The sequence below is a fragment of the Cervus elaphus genome, chromosome 2 (genome assembly GCF_910594005.1).
Source record: "Cervus elaphus chromosome 2, mCerEla1.1, whole genome shotgun sequence".
Lineage (NCBI taxonomy): Eukaryota > Metazoa > Chordata > Mammalia > Artiodactyla > Cervidae > Cervus > Cervus elaphus.
Genome location: NC_057816.1, coordinates 40934629 through 40952264, shown reverse-complemented (window position 1 = coordinate 40952264; position 17636 = coordinate 40934629). Strand labels below are relative to the sequence as shown.

Sequence of the window (17636 nt, the reverse complement as noted above, 5' to 3'; positions counted from 1 at the left end):
CAGAGCAGATTAGCAAGCTGGTTCGACCACTCTTTTTTTTTTTTAAAAAGTTTTAGATTTTTAAAAATTAATTTGATTTTGACTCCACTGGCTCTTCGCTGCTGCAAGGGGGCTTGCTCTAGTTGCAGCAAGCGGGGTCTGCTCTCTAGTTGCGGAGTGTGGGCTTCTCAACGTGGTGCTTTCTCTTGCTAGAGCACAAGCTCTAAGGGGCATTGCTTCAGTAGCTGTGGCATGTGGGCTAAGCTGCTTTGCACGAAGCATGTGGGGTCTTAGTTCCCTGAGCAGGGATCAAACCCGTGTCCCCTGTGTTGGCAGGCAGATTCTTAACCACTGGACCACCGGGGAAGTCCCTTGACTACTCATTTTTATGTGCCACTTGGGCAAGTCACATTGAGGACCTCAGTTTCCCCATTCAGAAATGAGGAGTGGACCAGGTGACCCCTAAGGCAGCTGCCAGAGCCAACATCCTGTGAGTCATTTTTACGGACTGTATCAGTCAGGGTTTGATTGAAGCAGAGTCACTCTGAGTGAGGTAGAATCAAGAATTTATAATAAGCGTCAGACCTTACGAAATGCGGAAGCCAGTGGAAAGTACTCTGCAAAGGTACTGGATGGAAGGGACTGCAATCAACAAGAAAAGCTCTGCACAAAGTTTGGGAAGTCGAGGGCACATTGGAACTACAGGGACAAACTGGATCCCGTGCCTGACTCTAGCCACCTCTAATCTTGAGGGTGCAGATGGCCTGCAGAAGCTCCAGCCCTTGGCCACAGAATTACTCACAACTGGCTCAGGATGTGGAGAAGCTGAAGGAGACAGTGCAGGCCTAGATGCTGAGCCACCCGGCAAGTGAGCCAGCCATTAGGGGCAACGCACGTGAACTGCCACGGCGCCTGGTACCCAACACTGACTTTCAGGGTATAAAGTGCGGCTTCACCTCCCCCTCGCCAGTCTCGGGACAATTTCTCTTGTGGCTAATGCCAATCTGGAACCAGGCAGGGAAGGGAATTTGGGGAAATGTGGTTCTACTGTAGCTAAACGGACACAGTACAAAGCTACCACAGTCACTCTCTGTCAACTCGGCAGTCACACACCCTTCTTTAAACCATGTGTGTGAGCTTAGTCACTCAGTCGTGTCTGACTCTTTGTGACTACATGGACTGCAGCCCGCCAGGCTTCTCTGTCCATGGGGATTCTCCAGGCAAGAATACTGGAGTGGGTACCCAGGGAATCTTCCCCACCCAGGAATTGAACAGGGGTTTTGGGGGCTTCCCTGGTGGCTTAAACGGTAAAGCATCTGTCTGCAATGCAGGACACCCGGGTTTGATCCCTGGGTTGGGAAGACCCCCTGGAGAAGGAAATGGCAGCCCACTCCAGTATTCTTGCCTAGAAAATCCCATGGACAGCAGAGCCTGGTAGGCTGCCTGTCCATGGGGTCGCAAAGAGTTGGACACGACTGAGCGACTTCACTTCCTGCATTGCAGGCAGATTCTTTGCCAGCTGAGCTAAAGAATTCTAAAGACAGTGGCACAATCCTGCCTTCACCTAACATGACCCATCTGTCGCTTGTGCAACTGAAAACATCACCCCATCTAAAGTCCCTTTATCCTCCTTTGGGTGATAGTCATTCTTTCTCTAACAGTCACACTCTCCTTTGATAATCTGTCCCTTTACTTCTGCTTTGGTTATACGATGCTGAATAACAAGCCAACCTAAACCTATAGGCATTGCAACTGACTGAATGTTTGTGTCCTTTCAAAATTCACTTGTTGATTTTCGCCATATAAGTTAATTAAAAATAAATAAATAAAGGAAAAAATTCATATGTTGAAACCCCAGTCCCCAATATGTTCGTATTGGAAATGGGGATTTGGGGAGGTAATTAGGTCACGAGGGTGGGTCCTAACGAACGGGATTAATTACCTTATAAAACAGACCCTCGAGAGCTCCCTTCTTCCTTCTGCTATATGTGCATGCATGCTTGGTTGCTCAGTCATGTTTGACTTTTTTTACCCCTTGGGCTTCAGCCCACCAGGCTACTCTGTCCTTGGAATTCTCCAAAGAATACTGGATTTGGTCGCCATTTCCTACTCCAGGGGATCTTCCCAACCCAGGGATCGAACCCATGTCTCTTGCATCTCCTGCAACGGCAGGCAGATTCTATTCCACTGAGCCACTTGGGAAGTCCCTGCTGTGTGAGAACACAGCAAAAAGGCAGACATCTATGAACCAGGAGGTGGGCCCCTTCCCACTGAATCTACTGGTTCCTTGATCTCGGACTTCTCAGGGTCCAGAGCTGGGAGAAACAAATTTCTATTTATAAGACACCCAGTTTGTGGTACTTTGATACAGCAGCTCAAATGGACTAAGATAGACATAAAACAATAAGTAATATGGGTTTTGTGAGTCAGGAATTTGGAAAGGGTGCAGCAAGGATGATTCTTCTCTGCCCCATAAGGTCTGGGCTGGGATGATTCAAACAGCTGGGAGTAGGAGAAGCTGGGGCCAGAGACCCCATTTCCAAGATGGCATCTTCATTCACATTTCTGGCACGTCGCCTGGGATGACTGAAGGACAGATCTGTCTGGGACTGTCTGCTCGAAAACCCACATGTGGCCTCTCCTGTATAGTGGTATCAAAGTAATTGGACATTACAAGGCTGCTCAGAGCTCTAGAATGAATTTCCCAGTAAATAAGGTAGAAAATGCGTGGTTTCACGACGTAGCTTTGGGAGTCACCTAGTACCACATCATATTCTATTGGTTGAAGGATTCCAGAGTCAAGGAAAAGGAACATACATTCTGCCCTTTAATGGGAACAAGGTCAAAGAAACTGAGGCTATGGTTTAAAACCACCATCTGTAACTCTGTCTAATCCAGTTCATGCTTACCCTCAGCAGATGGCTGGCTCACCCATTGGTAATTATTTAGCACCATTTTCATCCCTGTTCACTTCTCACCTGTGTCACCTGACGAGTGATGCCTATAAGAATGTTATTACAGGTGCCTTCTTTTCCATGCTTCCCAAGGTTTCTTGGAAACTTACACATGCCTCACAGCTAAACTCACATTCCAATTTTTCTACTCTCAGGTGAATCCCCTAAATGTATCACTCTCAGGTGATCCCCTAAATTATAACTCCTTGGCTTGAGACCCCTGCTTACTGCCTGTCTTGAAGCATGTGTGATTCCTAATGACTGACAGTAATGAGATGGGTAGTCAACTAGCCAACAAACAGTGATAAGAAAATGTCTTGAGCTAATTTATGAAGTAGAGAAACAGGCTTCTGAATCAAACAACAATTTGAGCCAATACACTTTTCTACCTTACAGGATTTAGGAATTGGCACAATAAAATAGAAAAGATAAATGATTGGTAAAACAACCAAGTTCAGAAGAAAGCTGAAAGCTGACTTGCAGGAGTGGCTCATACAATAGACTCGATCATCATTCTAGGACCAGCTAGGCTATATTTTTGGTGGTCATCTGTATCCGGCAAACAATGAAGGTTCTTTTTCTGAAGAACTAGAGCACTTATAGCTTGAACATTCATTCATTTGTCTAAGTATCTATTGAGTGCTTTCTTTGGGTCAGGTGGTATTTTTCTTTGCTGTTCAACAGCACAATGGTGAAAAAGACACAGCCTCAGAGGGTTTTGAAGGAGACGGAGGAGAACAAAACAAAAGAAAAAACTAAACTGTAATACAGTAAGGGAGTTCCAGAAAAAGCACTTAACTATAAACAATTTTGTTTCACTCTCAGTCTCAATCTCCTCCGATGTTACTGTCTGCTCTGTGAAGGCAGGGGCCCCCTTTTATATCTGCATACCACTCAGCATCCAGCTCAGTGACACGTCCATAAATGTTTGCATTATGTGTTGCCGCCTGCAAAGGTTCTTGATTGCCCATCTGTACATTAAACCATCACCACCAACAACAGTGTCCTCTATAACACCTTATGGTTGGAAGGAGGAATAACCGGGCTTAGACTCCGTGACACCCAAGAGTTCTGTGGTGACTTGATTCTTATATATATTTATATATAAGAATCTGCCTGCAATGCAGAAGACCTGGGTTTGATCCCTGAGTTGGGAAGATCCCCTGGAGAAGGAAATGGCAACCCACTCCAGTATTCTGGCCTGGAGAATCCCATGGACAGAGGCGCCTGGTGGGCTACAGTCCACTGGACACAACTGATTGACACTTTCACTTTACTTAACCCCTTGGGGCCTCTGATTCCTCAACTTTGAGCTAGATTAGTGTTCCCTTCTGGTTCACTCAGTCTACATGTTCTTGGGTGCCAGGGAAGATGCAGCGCTCAGACTGCACATGGATGGGATGGGGCATGGCTTATCCCCTGCTCTGTGGCCCCGCAGTAAATTCCCAATCCTTATGAGGTTTTAGTCACAGTGAATTTCTCCTTCAAAAACCAAACAGGATAAAAATGAACCACTTTCTTACATTTTCTATCAAGACAGCTCTTTGTGAGTTTTACATGTTCTGTCCAGATTCAAAGAAGCTGGTTTCTTCATGAGTGGTTGGAATAAGACTTTTCTTGGAAGCTACTGAATATGGATTAGTTGGATTGTTTCGCAGGAAATAAAAAGCAGGCTCTAGGGTGACTACTTCAGCACTTAATTGGGTTAGCAAAGAACTGCAAATGAGAGGTTTCCCTTAGGAGGGAAAGGATGTTTATGGGCCACCTCCCCCACCCCCTAGGTGGTGGATTTTAACCTAAACGTTAGTCTGCAAATGCAGCCTTTAATTTAGGAACCATTACAAGAATCTATTAGAGCAGAAAATGTCAGGTTGAAAAATTAACACATCACAGGAGTTAATTAGAACCCAGCCTCTCATTAGATGCAAATGGAGAGCCCTCCAACTGCCCAAGAGCCCGCTGAAGTCATGTTTGTTGCTGCTCCAAAGTGGCTGCATCTTTGTTACTCAGGGAGTGGATGGAGGAAGCTGCTCAGGCTCTCAGGCCAGAGCCACTAGGGACCCCTGGCCCATCCTTTAGGTTAACAGAAGGTCTGTTCTCAAGTCCCTATCTTTGACTCCTCTCGGGCCTCCCAGGTGGTTCAGCGGTACAGAATCCGCCTACCAATGCAGAAGACGCAGGTTCGATCCCTGGTCCAGTAAGATTCCCTGGAGGCGGAAATGGCAACCCACTCCAATTTTCTTGCTTGAAAAATCCCACCAACAGTGGAGCCTGGTGGGCCATCGTCCATGCGGTCATAAAGAGCTGGACATGACAGAGTGGCTGAGACTCAGCACGCACCTCTCTTGAACAGTGCATGTCGCAGGGCAGGGAGCCTGCTGCCTGGAACTCCCTTGGGGAAGCGTTTTCTGCAACAAAGACAAACATGCCATGCCTGTCACCAGGCGCAGACTGGCGACTGTGTAAACCACTCGGTGAGAGGGAGGCTCCAGGCCATTCAGACTTAGCTCTAAGTCGTGGGCTTTGTTTTCTTTCCACATTCAGACTGAAATGTGATTCCCCGGGCTTTCTTTTTTGGAAAATACCTGCGATGAGTTCCATGCTGGGAAAGAAAAGCTGTTGACAGGAAAAGCTTCTGATGGGCAAGGGGCTTTTTCAAGGGCTCTCAAAGGAGACAGTCGCATCAAGCAGGCCGAGGCAGAGATGGCAGGACTCTAGGAATGAGAGGTCCAGATCACAAAAGGGTTATCTGTAACCATGGATTAGGTGGAGTTTCGGGCAGCTTCCTCTGTTAACACGGCGCCACGCACAGACTTTCGGGCCGGAATATACACATCTTCACTGTCACTTACTGTGTGTTCTTGGGCAAACGGCTTACCCTCTTGGAACGTCAGTTTGCTGAAGCCGTTGTGTGAAATGCATGCAAAGTGTGTAACACCATATCTGGCGCAGAGTAAAAGTTCTACATGAGTTATCTGTTATTGACTTGATAGTAGTATTCCTTCAGCCAACACAATGAGCTGCTTCTGTGTGCTAGGCCCTGTGCACGGACAGCTCCTGCTTCTTGACCTCATAGAATCCACTGCTTAATAAACCGTGTACACAAATCTTTAGCAGAAAGCAAACCCCTCTGCCCTCCTTGCAAGTGCCCAAGGAGAAGTGCCAGCTGCCCACAGCTCTGCTTTGTCGAGGAGCTCAGAATTCTACCCTTTGAGCAGCCCTCTAAATTCAGCTACTTCTACCTTCAATTTAGCCACAGTTCTCTCTGTGGGCACTTACACATGGAGTTACTGTTATCTGTTTATTGTCTCCTCCTGTGAGTTCCCACAAGGTGAGAACTGTCTATTCATTTAATTCATTTATTCATCTCTGTAAGCCAGTGGTCTCATGCATTACTCTGCAAAGATAAAGAGAAGATTCAACCCTGCTGCTGAATACACAAAAAAAGTTCCCAGCTCGGAACTTTTCTGGGGAAATAACCCTGCTCCCCCCGACTCCCACTTTTTTCATTTTTCAAAGGCCTCCCTTGAGCCTCTGTTTTTTCCCTTTTGTTTTCTAACAATCACTGGTTCTGACGGCAGTTTCTTCATTTCTTTGAGGGGCAAATAGAGTCTCCTTCCCTGGAAGGTTATGATGATGGCTGGAGACCTTGCAGCTTGTATGTGCCTAACACACTTCTAGGCACAGAGCCAGATAGCAAAAAAAAAAAAAAAGATTCCATTCTTGCCCTTACCCAGGACTGGCTGGTAATATATACAAGGCTTAAGGTGATTACCACATGAGTGGTACTGAGGTCCTTTCAACTTGCATCCACTTCTGCTATATGCTAGACTTACCTGAAATGGGAGGACATAAACACACATTAGAAACTTGGTCCCTGTCACCAAGTTCTTGGAGAACTGTGGTAAGTGTTGGACAAAAAGCTCTCAGGAAGAGAGCAGAAAAGCTCTTAACCCAGATCCTTAGACCTGGGCTGCAGGAGATTTCCACAACATCAACAATAACCAAGTTATTTGGCACTTACGACGACGGGCCAGTCAGTGTGTGCAACAATTTACACACATTATCTCATTTAAGTCAGAACAACTGTGTGGGGTAGATATGAACTTCCTTATTTTACAGGTGACCCATCTGAGGCTCTGCGAGGCACACTGGCAGTGCTGCAAGGACTAAATCGTTTAGGAATCCACCTGCTGAGGCTTGGGTGGAGAGTGTGGGCTAGCACCAAGCTCGGCCGAAGGAGAGGAGGATGGGGAGAATGAGAGGGTAAAGCTGGATCAAAACACGGCTGGCATGATCCGCAGGACCCCCGCAGAAGCAGAGAAAGTTGGAAAGAGATGCAGGAGGCAGGGCGCGGTGCGGGGGGATGCCCGGAAGGCTGGGGGAGGGCAGCCTTCCCGGCCCCCTCCCCACCCCGCCAGCACCTCCTGCACAGGTCAAGCTTCTCCCCTCCCGCCCTCTCGCCCTCCCAACCTTATTTAGAAACCGTGTCCCCGAGACAGGAAGGGCGGCGGGCCGAGAAGCACGGAGCGTCCCGGTCTCATTTCCTCTCGAATCCCCCTGTGGAATTTCATTTCGTACGGTGAGGAAATCGGAGCGCGAGGCAGTCGGCGGCTCCGGGGCGCCCCCCTCCCCCGACTCGCGGCTGCTGGTCGGGCCGAAGCGGGGGGCGGGAGCGGGGCCGGGCTGCACGCCGGGCGGGTTGGGGGGCGCACGCAGCCGCGCGCCCGCGCCGTGCCAGGCGCAGGGCCCCGCGTGCGAAAAGTCTAATCGCTCTGATCCTCCCCAGTCTCTTTACGGGCGAGGACCCCGACACCGAGAGGCCGAGCGGTTTGCTCCGGGTCACAGCCGGCAGTTTAAAAACCACGATCTTCGTAAATAAGCCCGAAACCCTGTTTCTTTGTGTACGTTTCGCTGCCCGATGGGGAAGCGGCCAGGGGCCGAGGGGACAGCTGGAGGGCAGCAAAGGGAGCCGTCGAGATCTGGGGGCGCGCCGCCCCCCCGGGAGAGAAGGGACGCGCGGGCCGGGCTGGGAGAGCCGCAGCGGCCTCCGCTCCCGGCCCCAGAGCGCCGCGCACCGGGTGGGAGGGAGGTGAGCGCCAGGGAGCGGGGCGGGCCGCCCGGGGCCGCGGGGCGGGGCACGGGGCGGGGCGCGGGGCGGGCAGCGCGCGGCCACTGGATAGGTGCGCCGTCCGTCGCGCTCCGGGCCCGCCCCCGCGAACTTCCAGCGCCGCCTCGGGCTCGGGCGGCGGAGCGGCGCGGCGGCGCGGGGTGCTGGCGGGCTCGGCGGAGGCGCTGCGCGGACGTGGCCGGCGCCGGCCCGGGGCTCGCCGCCCGTAGCCATGACCCCCGCAGGCCGTCCTCCGGCCCTGGCTCGCGGCGTCTAGTGCCCCCACGCAGTCGCGCGCAGCTGCGGGAGAGCCAGCCGCTACCCCTCCGCCCCGTCGTCGTCGCCCTTGGCGCCTTATCGCCCTCTCCCCGGAGCCCGGAGCAGCGCGGGCGGCCGGCGGCCCCGTGCAAACTGGGGGTGTCTGCTGGAGCAGCCCCCCGCGCCGCCGCCGCCGCCGCCCCCGGCTCTGGCCATGGCCTGGCGGGGCGCAGGGCTGCGCGTCCTGGGGGGCCCCGGGGGCGTCGGGCTCAGTCCGCGGCGGCTTCTGCTGCTGCTGCTGCTGGTGGGGCCGGCGCGGGGCTTCGGGGACGAGGAGGAGAGGCGCTGCGACCCCATCCGCATCTCCATGTGCCAGAACCTGGGCTACAACGTGACCAAGATGCCCAACCTGGTGGGGCACGAGCTGCAGACGGACGCCGAGCTGCAGCTGACCACCTTCACGCCGCTCATCCAGTACGGCTGCTCCAGCCAGCTGCAGGTGGGCGCCCCCTCCCCGGGCGGGACCCCTGGGGTAGGGGGACGCCTCCGAGCCCCGGACTCACTCCCCGGGGCCCTTGCCAGGTCGAGCCCCCTGTGCCCTACCTAGGTCTCAAGGAACGATATCTATCCGGGAAAAGTGATTTCCATCCCCACCCCCACTTTGCTGTCCCTCCTCAGGGACTGGAGGCCAAAACGTTGTGTAAGTCATCTGGCCTGCGAGAGAACCCGCTCTGCACCCCGCCCTTCCGTCTTTCTCCTCTGCCCACCCGTGTCTGGCCAAGCCCCTAACCCCAGCGGAGCTGAGAGTTATCTTTGCCAAGGATTCTGGCCGCCGCTTCTCGGTGGGCGAGTGCTCTGCACGGCAGCCAGTTGCAGCTAAGACTTGGAAGGGAGTGATAAGGAGACAGGGAATTTCTGCTCCCTCGCCGACCTCCTTTCTCCCCCGTATTTTTTGGGTGTGTTATTAAATGCAACACCCCTGGCCAGTTTTCTGCAGAATGGCCCCTCGCGTTGTCTTGCATGATTGTAGAGGTCATGCTGTAGAGGTTGCGCTGGCTTGAGTTCCTTCTTATTCTCAGGGTTAAGGGCAGGTTTAGTACCTGGAGGGGGAGAAGGCATCACTTGGGGAAGAGGTGATATAGTAGGGTCAAGCTCCAGAAGGTAGTTTGTATATTGGAAGTTTTTTTTTTTTTCTTTTTTCCCAGTTAAAAATGTTAAAGCTTATGTAGTCATATAAAAAATGTTCTTCCTAACATAATAAGTGAAGAAAGAATTTGTATACACGGGTGATTATAATCTTACCACAATGACAAGTTCACTGAAAAAAAAAAAAAACTGGAAAGAAACTTTTAAAAATGTTAACACTGGTTGTGTTTCTGTTGGAAAGGCTATGAGTGATTTTTAGAAATTTAGAAAAGAGAGAACTGGTAGGGGGTGGGGTGGGGCGGGGAGTGGAAGGGAATAGAGGATAGTTCTATAGTTATCCAGGCTGAAAGCTTTGGAAATCTGTGGTTCTGGTTGTAACTTCTAAGAGATAAACAGGCAGGCAGTTGACTTACTAGGTGCATGTTTTTACATAGGTCATCTGAAAAGTTGGATGGTGGTTTCAGAGGGATGGTTGGGATTAGACCTGTTGCCGGTGAAATGTCCCTGTGGAAGTGTCAGGATTTTAGAACTAGGTTATAAAAGCTTAGGAAAGTGATTCTTGAGCTCTCAGTTTGGAAACAACACATATCCTGACATCAGTGGCAATTTTGTTGGCAAAACAGCTTTTCAGGGATATATATTTTTAATTACATGTATCCTGGGGAGGCAGCCAAGCTGTTTTGAAGGACAGGACGAGATCCCTTTACATGCTGGAAAATAGTTACTTGTAACTCTAGACTTCATAGACAACATCTGTAAGGAGCCAAGCAGACTGTTTATCAATGCTGGAGGAATTGAGGACAGCAACTGGACTCTCCCCTGCTGGTATTGCAGTTTCAGGGACTGAACATTTGTATTTTCCTATTGTGCTTCATTATTATTCATTGAGGAAACCTGGCCAAACAAAGCCCCTGATACCCAGAGATTTCAACGTTTAACAGTGTCTCAATGAGGACATTTTCTGTTTCAGTATGAGACTGGTTAAAAAATAATTTGGGGGAATAAAATAGAGGAAGGAGAGACTATTAACATGACAAAAGCCGGATCTACATTTTTTTGAATATTTATTTTTATGGTAATAAAGAAATGGGGATAAAAATAAATCACCCCATCACCCAGAGAACTGAGTCAGACTGATCAGTCTGTCCAGTTCTTTCAAATAGTAGCTGAAAGGGGAGGGAGGCTCAAAGTCAGCTCTTTAAGGTTTATTTCCCTAAGTGTTGTGCAAAAGGGGATTATGTAATGCTTTGGGTCCCTTTTATATATTTATTTATCTATGTTCTCCTGGAAAGGGTTTATTAGACCCAGAAGAAGAAAAGGGTGTAAGTGATGGATTTTAGGCAAGCTCATTTGAGGTCAGAGTCAACAGTCAGATACCCCTATAGACCGATTTAAAAGTAGATATGGACTTTGCCCAGAAGCAAGTCAAATTTGTGCAAGCCTTCAGTCAGACTTCCATGTCAACTGTCACTGTTTTCTCTGTTCGTTTCATGACTTTTTTCCAGTTCTTCCTTTGTTCCGTGTATGTGCCCATGTGTACGGAGAAGGTCAACATCCCCATCGGGCCCTGTGGCGGGATGTGCCTTTCAGTCAAGAGACGCTGCGAGCCTGTGCTGAAGGAGTTTGGCTTTGCCTGGCCGGAGAGCCTAAACTGCAGCAAATTCCCGCCCCAGAACGACCACAACCACATGTGCATGGAAGGGCCAGGTGATGAGGAAGTGCCCTTGCCTCACAAAACCCCCATTCAGCCCGGGGAAGAGTGCCACTCCGTGGGAACCAACTCGGATCAGTACATCTGGGTGAAAAGGAGCCTGAACTGCGTTCTCAAGTGTGGTTATGACGCCGGCTTGTATAGCCGCTCGGCCAAGGAGTTCACCGACGTCTGGATGGCCGTGTGGGCCAGCCTGTGCTTCATCTCCACCGCCTTCACTGTGCTCACCTTCCTGATCGACTCTTCCAGGTTTTCCTACCCGGAGCGCCCCATCATCTTTCTCAGTATGTGCTATAATATTTATAGCATTGCTTATATTGTCAGGCTGACTGTAGGCCGGGAAAGGATATCCTGCGATTTTGAAGAGGCAGCAGAACCTGTTCTCATTCAAGAAGGCCTTAAGAACACAGGATGTGCAATCATTTTCTTGCTGATGTACTTTTTTGGAATGGCCAGTTCCATCTGGTGGGTTATTCTGACGCTCACTTGGTTTTTGGCAGCGGGACTCAAATGGGGTCATGAAGCCATCGAAATGCACAGCTCTTATTTCCACATCGCAGCCTGGGCCATCCCCGCGGTGAAAACCATTGTCATCTTGATTATGAGACTGGTGGACGCAGACGAGCTGACTGGCCTGTGCTACGTGGGGAACCAGAACCTGGATGCGCTCACGGGCTTTGTGGTGGCCCCGCTGTTCACCTACCTGGTGATTGGGACTTTGTTCATTGCTGCGGGGTTGGTGGCCTTGTTCAAAATTCGGTCAAATCTCCAAAAGGACGGGACGAAGACAGACAAGCTGGAAAGGCTGATGGTGAAGATTGGGGTCTTCTCGGTCCTGTACACCGTGCCTGCAACCTGCGTGATTGCCTGTTATTTCTATGAAATCTCCAACTGGGCGCTCTTCCGGTATTCCACAGATGACTCCAACATGGCGGTGGAAATGTTGAAAATCTTTATGTCTTTGCTGGTGGGCATCACTTCGGGCATGTGGATTTGGTCTGCCAAAACTCTGCACACGTGGCAGAAGTGTTCCAACAGATTGGTGAATTCTGGGAAGGTAAAGAGAGAGAAAAGAGGGAATGGTTGGGTGAAGCCTGGGAGAGGCAATGAGACTGTGGTATAAGGCTAGCCAGCCTCCACGCTTTCCAGATTTTGAAGGGGGAATGCCAGCATTGGGGTGCAAGTGCTACTAAAAAGCTTCATGCAGTGAATCTCAGTTTGAACAAACTAGCAACACTTCAGTGACCCCCCCCCCCCACCAATAACCCACCACCACTCTCCCCCCTCCCGCTGCCCATCTGCGCCCAGCATCGTAAAACTAGTGATTTTGCTGCAGACTTTGGAATGATCCAAAATGGAAAAGCCAGTAAGAGGCTTTCAAAGCTGTGAAAAATCAAAACATTGATCACTTGAGCAGGTCGCAGCTTGGAGCGTGGAGGTCCTCCCGAGATTCCAGGAAGTCCAGGGGATGCTGCTTTTCCCTACAGGGTGGGATTTGAGCTGTGAGTAGGCAACTTACAGGGAGAAAGATTAACTTTTTTTTTAACCCTTTAAAAGTTTTAAATACTAACTGGGTCTTTGAGACAGCAAAGCGATCTATAAACACTGGAAACACTGGGTTCAGAGAAGTGTTACAAGAGTTTTATAGTTTGGCTGATCTAACATAAACATTTTCCGGGTGCACTGTCTGCTGTTTAGAACTTTGTGGATTGCTCGCCCAAGAGGTGGTGTCAGAATCTCTCAGTGCCTTTGTCATAAAACAGAATTGTTTGAACAAACAAAAGTACTGTACAAACACATATGAGGTATCCCGTGGATTTTTCTTCTCTCTCTCCCTCTTAAATTTCAACAGCTCCGTCCTAGACCGCTGCTGTTTTCTCCATTTTACATTAATGACTCAAAATAGGTATTTTTATAGGAATGTTTGCACTGCAGCGGGTCTAATGAGGGGGGAAGGAAGGGCGATTCACTTTCTTGACAATCACTTAATTCAGAGGAAAATGAGATCTACCAAGTCGACTTACCTTACCCACCCCAGAGACCGATTGCATTGAGCACCAGGGACTTAATATATTTTACTTCGTGTGATTGTATCTATGCAGACGCCAGTCTGGAAGAGCTAAAATGTTACGTTTCTTGGCAACTTTGCATTCACACAGATTAACTGTATAATTTGTGTGTGTCAATTACAATTAAAAGCACATTCTTGGACCATGACTTAATAGTTACTCAACTGACTTTAAAACTATGGTCAGCTTGCATTCTCAGAATGATAGTGCCTTTTTTTCTCTCTTTAGCATAAGAATGTTATCAGAGTCTGGTCTGCTTAGCACAGTGGAGACTTTCAATTTTGTAGAGGGGGCTAAGGACAACTAATCCAAACTACTTGGTGCATAATTGTTTCCTAGTAATTGGCAAGGGCTCCGTATAAGATTTCATTGGAGGCAGTGTGGCCTGGAGTATTTATGTGGTGCTTAATGAATCTCCAGAATACCAGCCAGGAGCTTGATTGGTTCGTAGGGAATAAAGTGTAGACCATATGAAATGAACTGCAAACTCTTACAGCACAGGTCTTAATTGCATTTTGCAGGGGTATCCAGAGCTTTTAAAATGTATGCTTTATATTCCTTGCAAGAGGGTACCCCCTAGCAGCCTCTCAAAAGTTGCAGTTCTTTTAAAATCGTAACTGGCCTTTCTCTTCAACCCGCTGAGGTCCTCTGATCACCAGATCTTTGGGACAGATTGATGTCACAGGTTGCTGTCCTTGAAGTTCTGCTTGGTCTTTGCTTTAGCAACTTTGGGGTGATTCTTTATTTATCCCTGCCCTTCCCCCCCTTTAAAACAGGTAGGAAATCTCTTTTATCCCATTTCTTTGTGGAAATGTGTCTCCAGGGACTAAAAATTGCAAATAGGAGTTCAGATTATGGAAATAAGCATGTCTTTGTCTGTTTAAGCTTTATGCCCCTGGTTTGACATTTTCCTTTCTTCTCTGTTTTGCTGTGGTTCTCGAGCTGAGATGAAGATGCGCCTAAGGACTGTTGCCTGTTTTGGAAGGCAGAGTCTTGGGGCCTCGCGCACAGATGTTAAGTGGGCACTGGTGGCCCCCACTGTGTGTTCTGGGCCTGACTACCTTGGCTGGGCTCTGGGTCAGGGCTCCAGGAGCATGAGAAATGCTCCCCAGAAGGGCCAGTTGAACTCCATCTCCGACTGCATCGCCCCTGAAACGTAGAATGTGAACTCCCTGTGCTGCTCCCAGACGGTTCCCATAGCTGGCCGGGGCCCTGGAGCGTGCACCCAGGGGCAAAGCCTGCCCTTACTCACGCTCCTCTCCAGCGTCTTGGGAGTTGCTCGGCAACTCCGGCCGAGGAAAGGGAAGAAGGACCGAGCAGGGGTTTGCAACGCAATTCTCTTTGTAATGCTTCAGTGACTGGGTGACCCAGGCAAGCATCCTAGCAGAGGGCCAGCCATGGAGAGGGTGCTCTGTGTTTATGAATGATGAAATAGTGACAGTAAGAGTACTTGGGTGAACCTGGATGCCCAAGTTCTGGAGCTTTCTGGGTTGTAGAATGTCTCTTCCATAAATCTCTTGCCTTCTTGGGGAAGTATATTTGATCGGAACTGGCCATTGGCACACACTGGCAATGTCACAGGATTATAGGTTGTTCCTTTCACATTCTGTTTACGGTTTTAGGAAAGGAGTTTTGTGGCTGAGGAGTTAGTTATCAGTTACCTTGAAGTGAGTTATCATCACCTCTTAAGTTGGTTTGAAAAAACAGTTAATTAGCAGCACATTTATTGAATGCCAGCTGCGTGTCATGCCCTGTGTTAGGCACCTTAAGGGACATTGGGGAGGATCAACTCTGTTCCTCTAACCAATCTGACCTGGTTCTGCTGAACTTTGCCATTGGTTTCAGGAGGAGCAGGGGCTCCTGAATTGCCACCCGTTTCACTGTCTCCATCCCATAAACCTCTTCCTGGGTCTTTCTAACTGTAACCCATCATTCCGCCCTTCCCAGGGTTCCTTGCAAATCCATGTACAGGGGTTTTGCCAGAAAGCATCAACTCTGTTACAGGACAGTCTCTATGGAAACCTCCCCGGACGATCATGAACCTTGCCTCCATCTAATGTGGCTTCCGGGGCAGGCCGTTCAGGGCTCGGGGTTTTCTAGTGACTTGCGCGTGCACGCTAAGTCACTTCTGTCATGTCTGACTCTTTGCGACCCTGTAGGCTGTAGCCCACCAGGCTCCTCCATCCAAAAGGATTCTCCAGGCAAGAATACCAGAGTGGGTTGCCATGCCTTCATCCAGGAGATCTTCCCAACCCAGGGTTCAAACCCGAATCTCCTGCATTGGAGGCAGATTCTTTACCACTGAGCCGCCCAGGAAGCCCATCTAGTGACTCACAGGTGAATTTGAGAACAGCAGCTTGCTAGGGAAAAGGTTAGGGTTCTTCCTCTTTCTCAGAAATCCAGGAGAAGTAGGTATATAATTGTAACTTCCTACAAAATCCCTTGGCCTCGAAAAGGCCCAAGGGCACCTCTGTCAGCTTCCTCTCTGGCAGGTTCCTTTCTCCTCCTCCATAAGGGCCACACCTCAGGGCAGAGGAACCTGGGGAGAGTGAAGCTGACCAGAACCGCCTGATGGAGCGCCTTGGTTGAGTCATATCCTTTTTCCTCTGTGGAGACCCGTTTCCTGATCCCCGAGACTGCTCCTGAACTGGCAGCTTGCTCAGGGACCTCAGCCAGGAGGAGGGACACTCATTCATTTCCCCGAGGTGCTCTCTGATTTTGCTTTCCCCTGGCCCTCCGTCTCCTGCGTCCCCCAAGCCTGGACCCCAGGAAGCTTCTGTGTCTGGGTTCTGACACTACCAGTACCCCAGCTCTGTCCTCTCTGCCCCCCCCCCCCCAGCCTCCTGGCCACTGAGTTCAGTGTTGGGAACCCAGCTGAGACCTGAGGGTGTGAAGGGGGACCCCACAGCCTCAGCCCTGGAAGGCAGACTCACTTGAGATTTCACCAGGATGTGCACACGCCGGCTTCCCGTGAAGGGGCCACCACCGCAGCTGGAAGAGGGCTGTAGAGTGCCCCCTGGGAGGAGCCCCCAGAATCGATCTACATCCTGAATTTCATTCCGTGATGGGGGAAGTTGGAGAGAATTGCTGTGCCAGCCAATTACGTCACGTCATTGGACCCTCGGCGGTTCTTTTTGCTCCTTTACTGTACTTGGGCTCAGAGTCCCCGCTGGGTTTGTATTACGTCTGGCCAGGGACTGGGTTTCTCATCTTTCTCCAGGGCCTGGGGCGTAGATCTTGGAAACTGCAGAGCAAGGATCAGATCCCAGAGCCTTAACTAATGGATTTTGTTGCGCTGTGACCTTGGCAGAGCGGTCTGCTGCCGCCTCTTGTCCTGGTGTGTGTGGTGATGCCCACTGGGCATTACCCGGAGAGAAGTGAACCCCGGAGCCCGCCCCGACAGGCCTCTACCCCGCGGTAAACCCACTTGCTGTTTCTGTTTCTGATTTACCTTGTTTGCCTTCTTTGCACCAGCAAATCCCCAGTATTCACCCAGGCAACTTGAGGGCCTGCCTGGGGACCCATGAGCCATGTCCTCCAAGCTTAGGGAGCTCCCTGATGACCTACAGTATTTGGTATATGACCACTCTCATCCCAGCAGGCTTCCCCGGAGGCTGCGCGCGCCCCTGCCCCCCGGAGCCCGGGTCCATCTGCCCTCCCACCATCCTGCCAAGGGCTGGGGCCGGCCTGGCTGGGGCCTTTGGGAAGGCGACGCTGACGTCGCTCCCAGTGGGGCATCTAGGTGGCCCTGAATCTCTTCCTACCTCACAGGGATGTTGTGAGACTTTAGACGGGAGGAGGACAAAGGTTCCCTGAGCTCTTGGTAGGCAAGGTGGAGTAAGTATCAGGTGTGATCTAGACACAGATGAAATTCCGCCTGCTGCTGCGGCGGACAAGCTCGTGCCATGTGGCCTTTCTCGGTCCCCCGGGCCACCTGCAGCCCCAGCCCCCTTGAGGCCACCCTGAGGGACTTTCAGATGTTCGACATTAGAGGTACCAGGCAAAGCCCTACGACGTGCCCTGAACGAATTGCTGAGCGTCAGAAGAAATGGACCGTGCTATCGAGGATGTACAAACGTATGTCTGCATTGATGTCTGTACTGTAAATTTCTAATTTATCACTGTATAAAAAAAAATAAACTTTGCTATTTAATTTTTGTATTAAAGGAAAATAAAGTTTTGTTTATTAGCTGGTGTGTAATTTGGCCTCTTCCTGCAGGTGTCTGAGAGCCCCTGGGAAGCACGCTTACCCAGCAGGGAGAAATAAAGAACTGGGTTTGCAGGGCAGAGGCACAGCCTTGTCTTCTTTTTGCTGATGCAATTTTCCCCCATGGGATTTCTCCTGGGTCAGCCAGCCCTCTGAGGTCCAAGGGCAACAGAATCCATCACTGCTGTGGCCGTCGGTAACT

The 17636-nt window shown here is 50.2% G+C and overlaps 1 protein-coding gene across 1 annotated transcript; it reads left to right on the top strand.

The window, feature by feature from the left end:
- The first annotated feature begins 8189 nt into the window (after positions 1 to 8189).
- FZD4 (frizzled class receptor 4) lies at positions 8190 to 17416 on the top strand. Its single transcript, XM_043876376.1, has 2 exons — positions 8190 to 8800; positions 10953 to 17416. The coding sequence occupies exons 1-2, from the start codon at positions 8516 to 8518 to the stop codon at positions 12279 to 12281; spliced, it is 1614 nt and encodes a 537-aa protein (XP_043732311.1). The 5' UTR covers positions 8190 to 8515; the 3' UTR covers positions 12282 to 17416.
- The last annotated feature ends 220 nt before the right edge of the window (positions 17417 to 17636 follow it).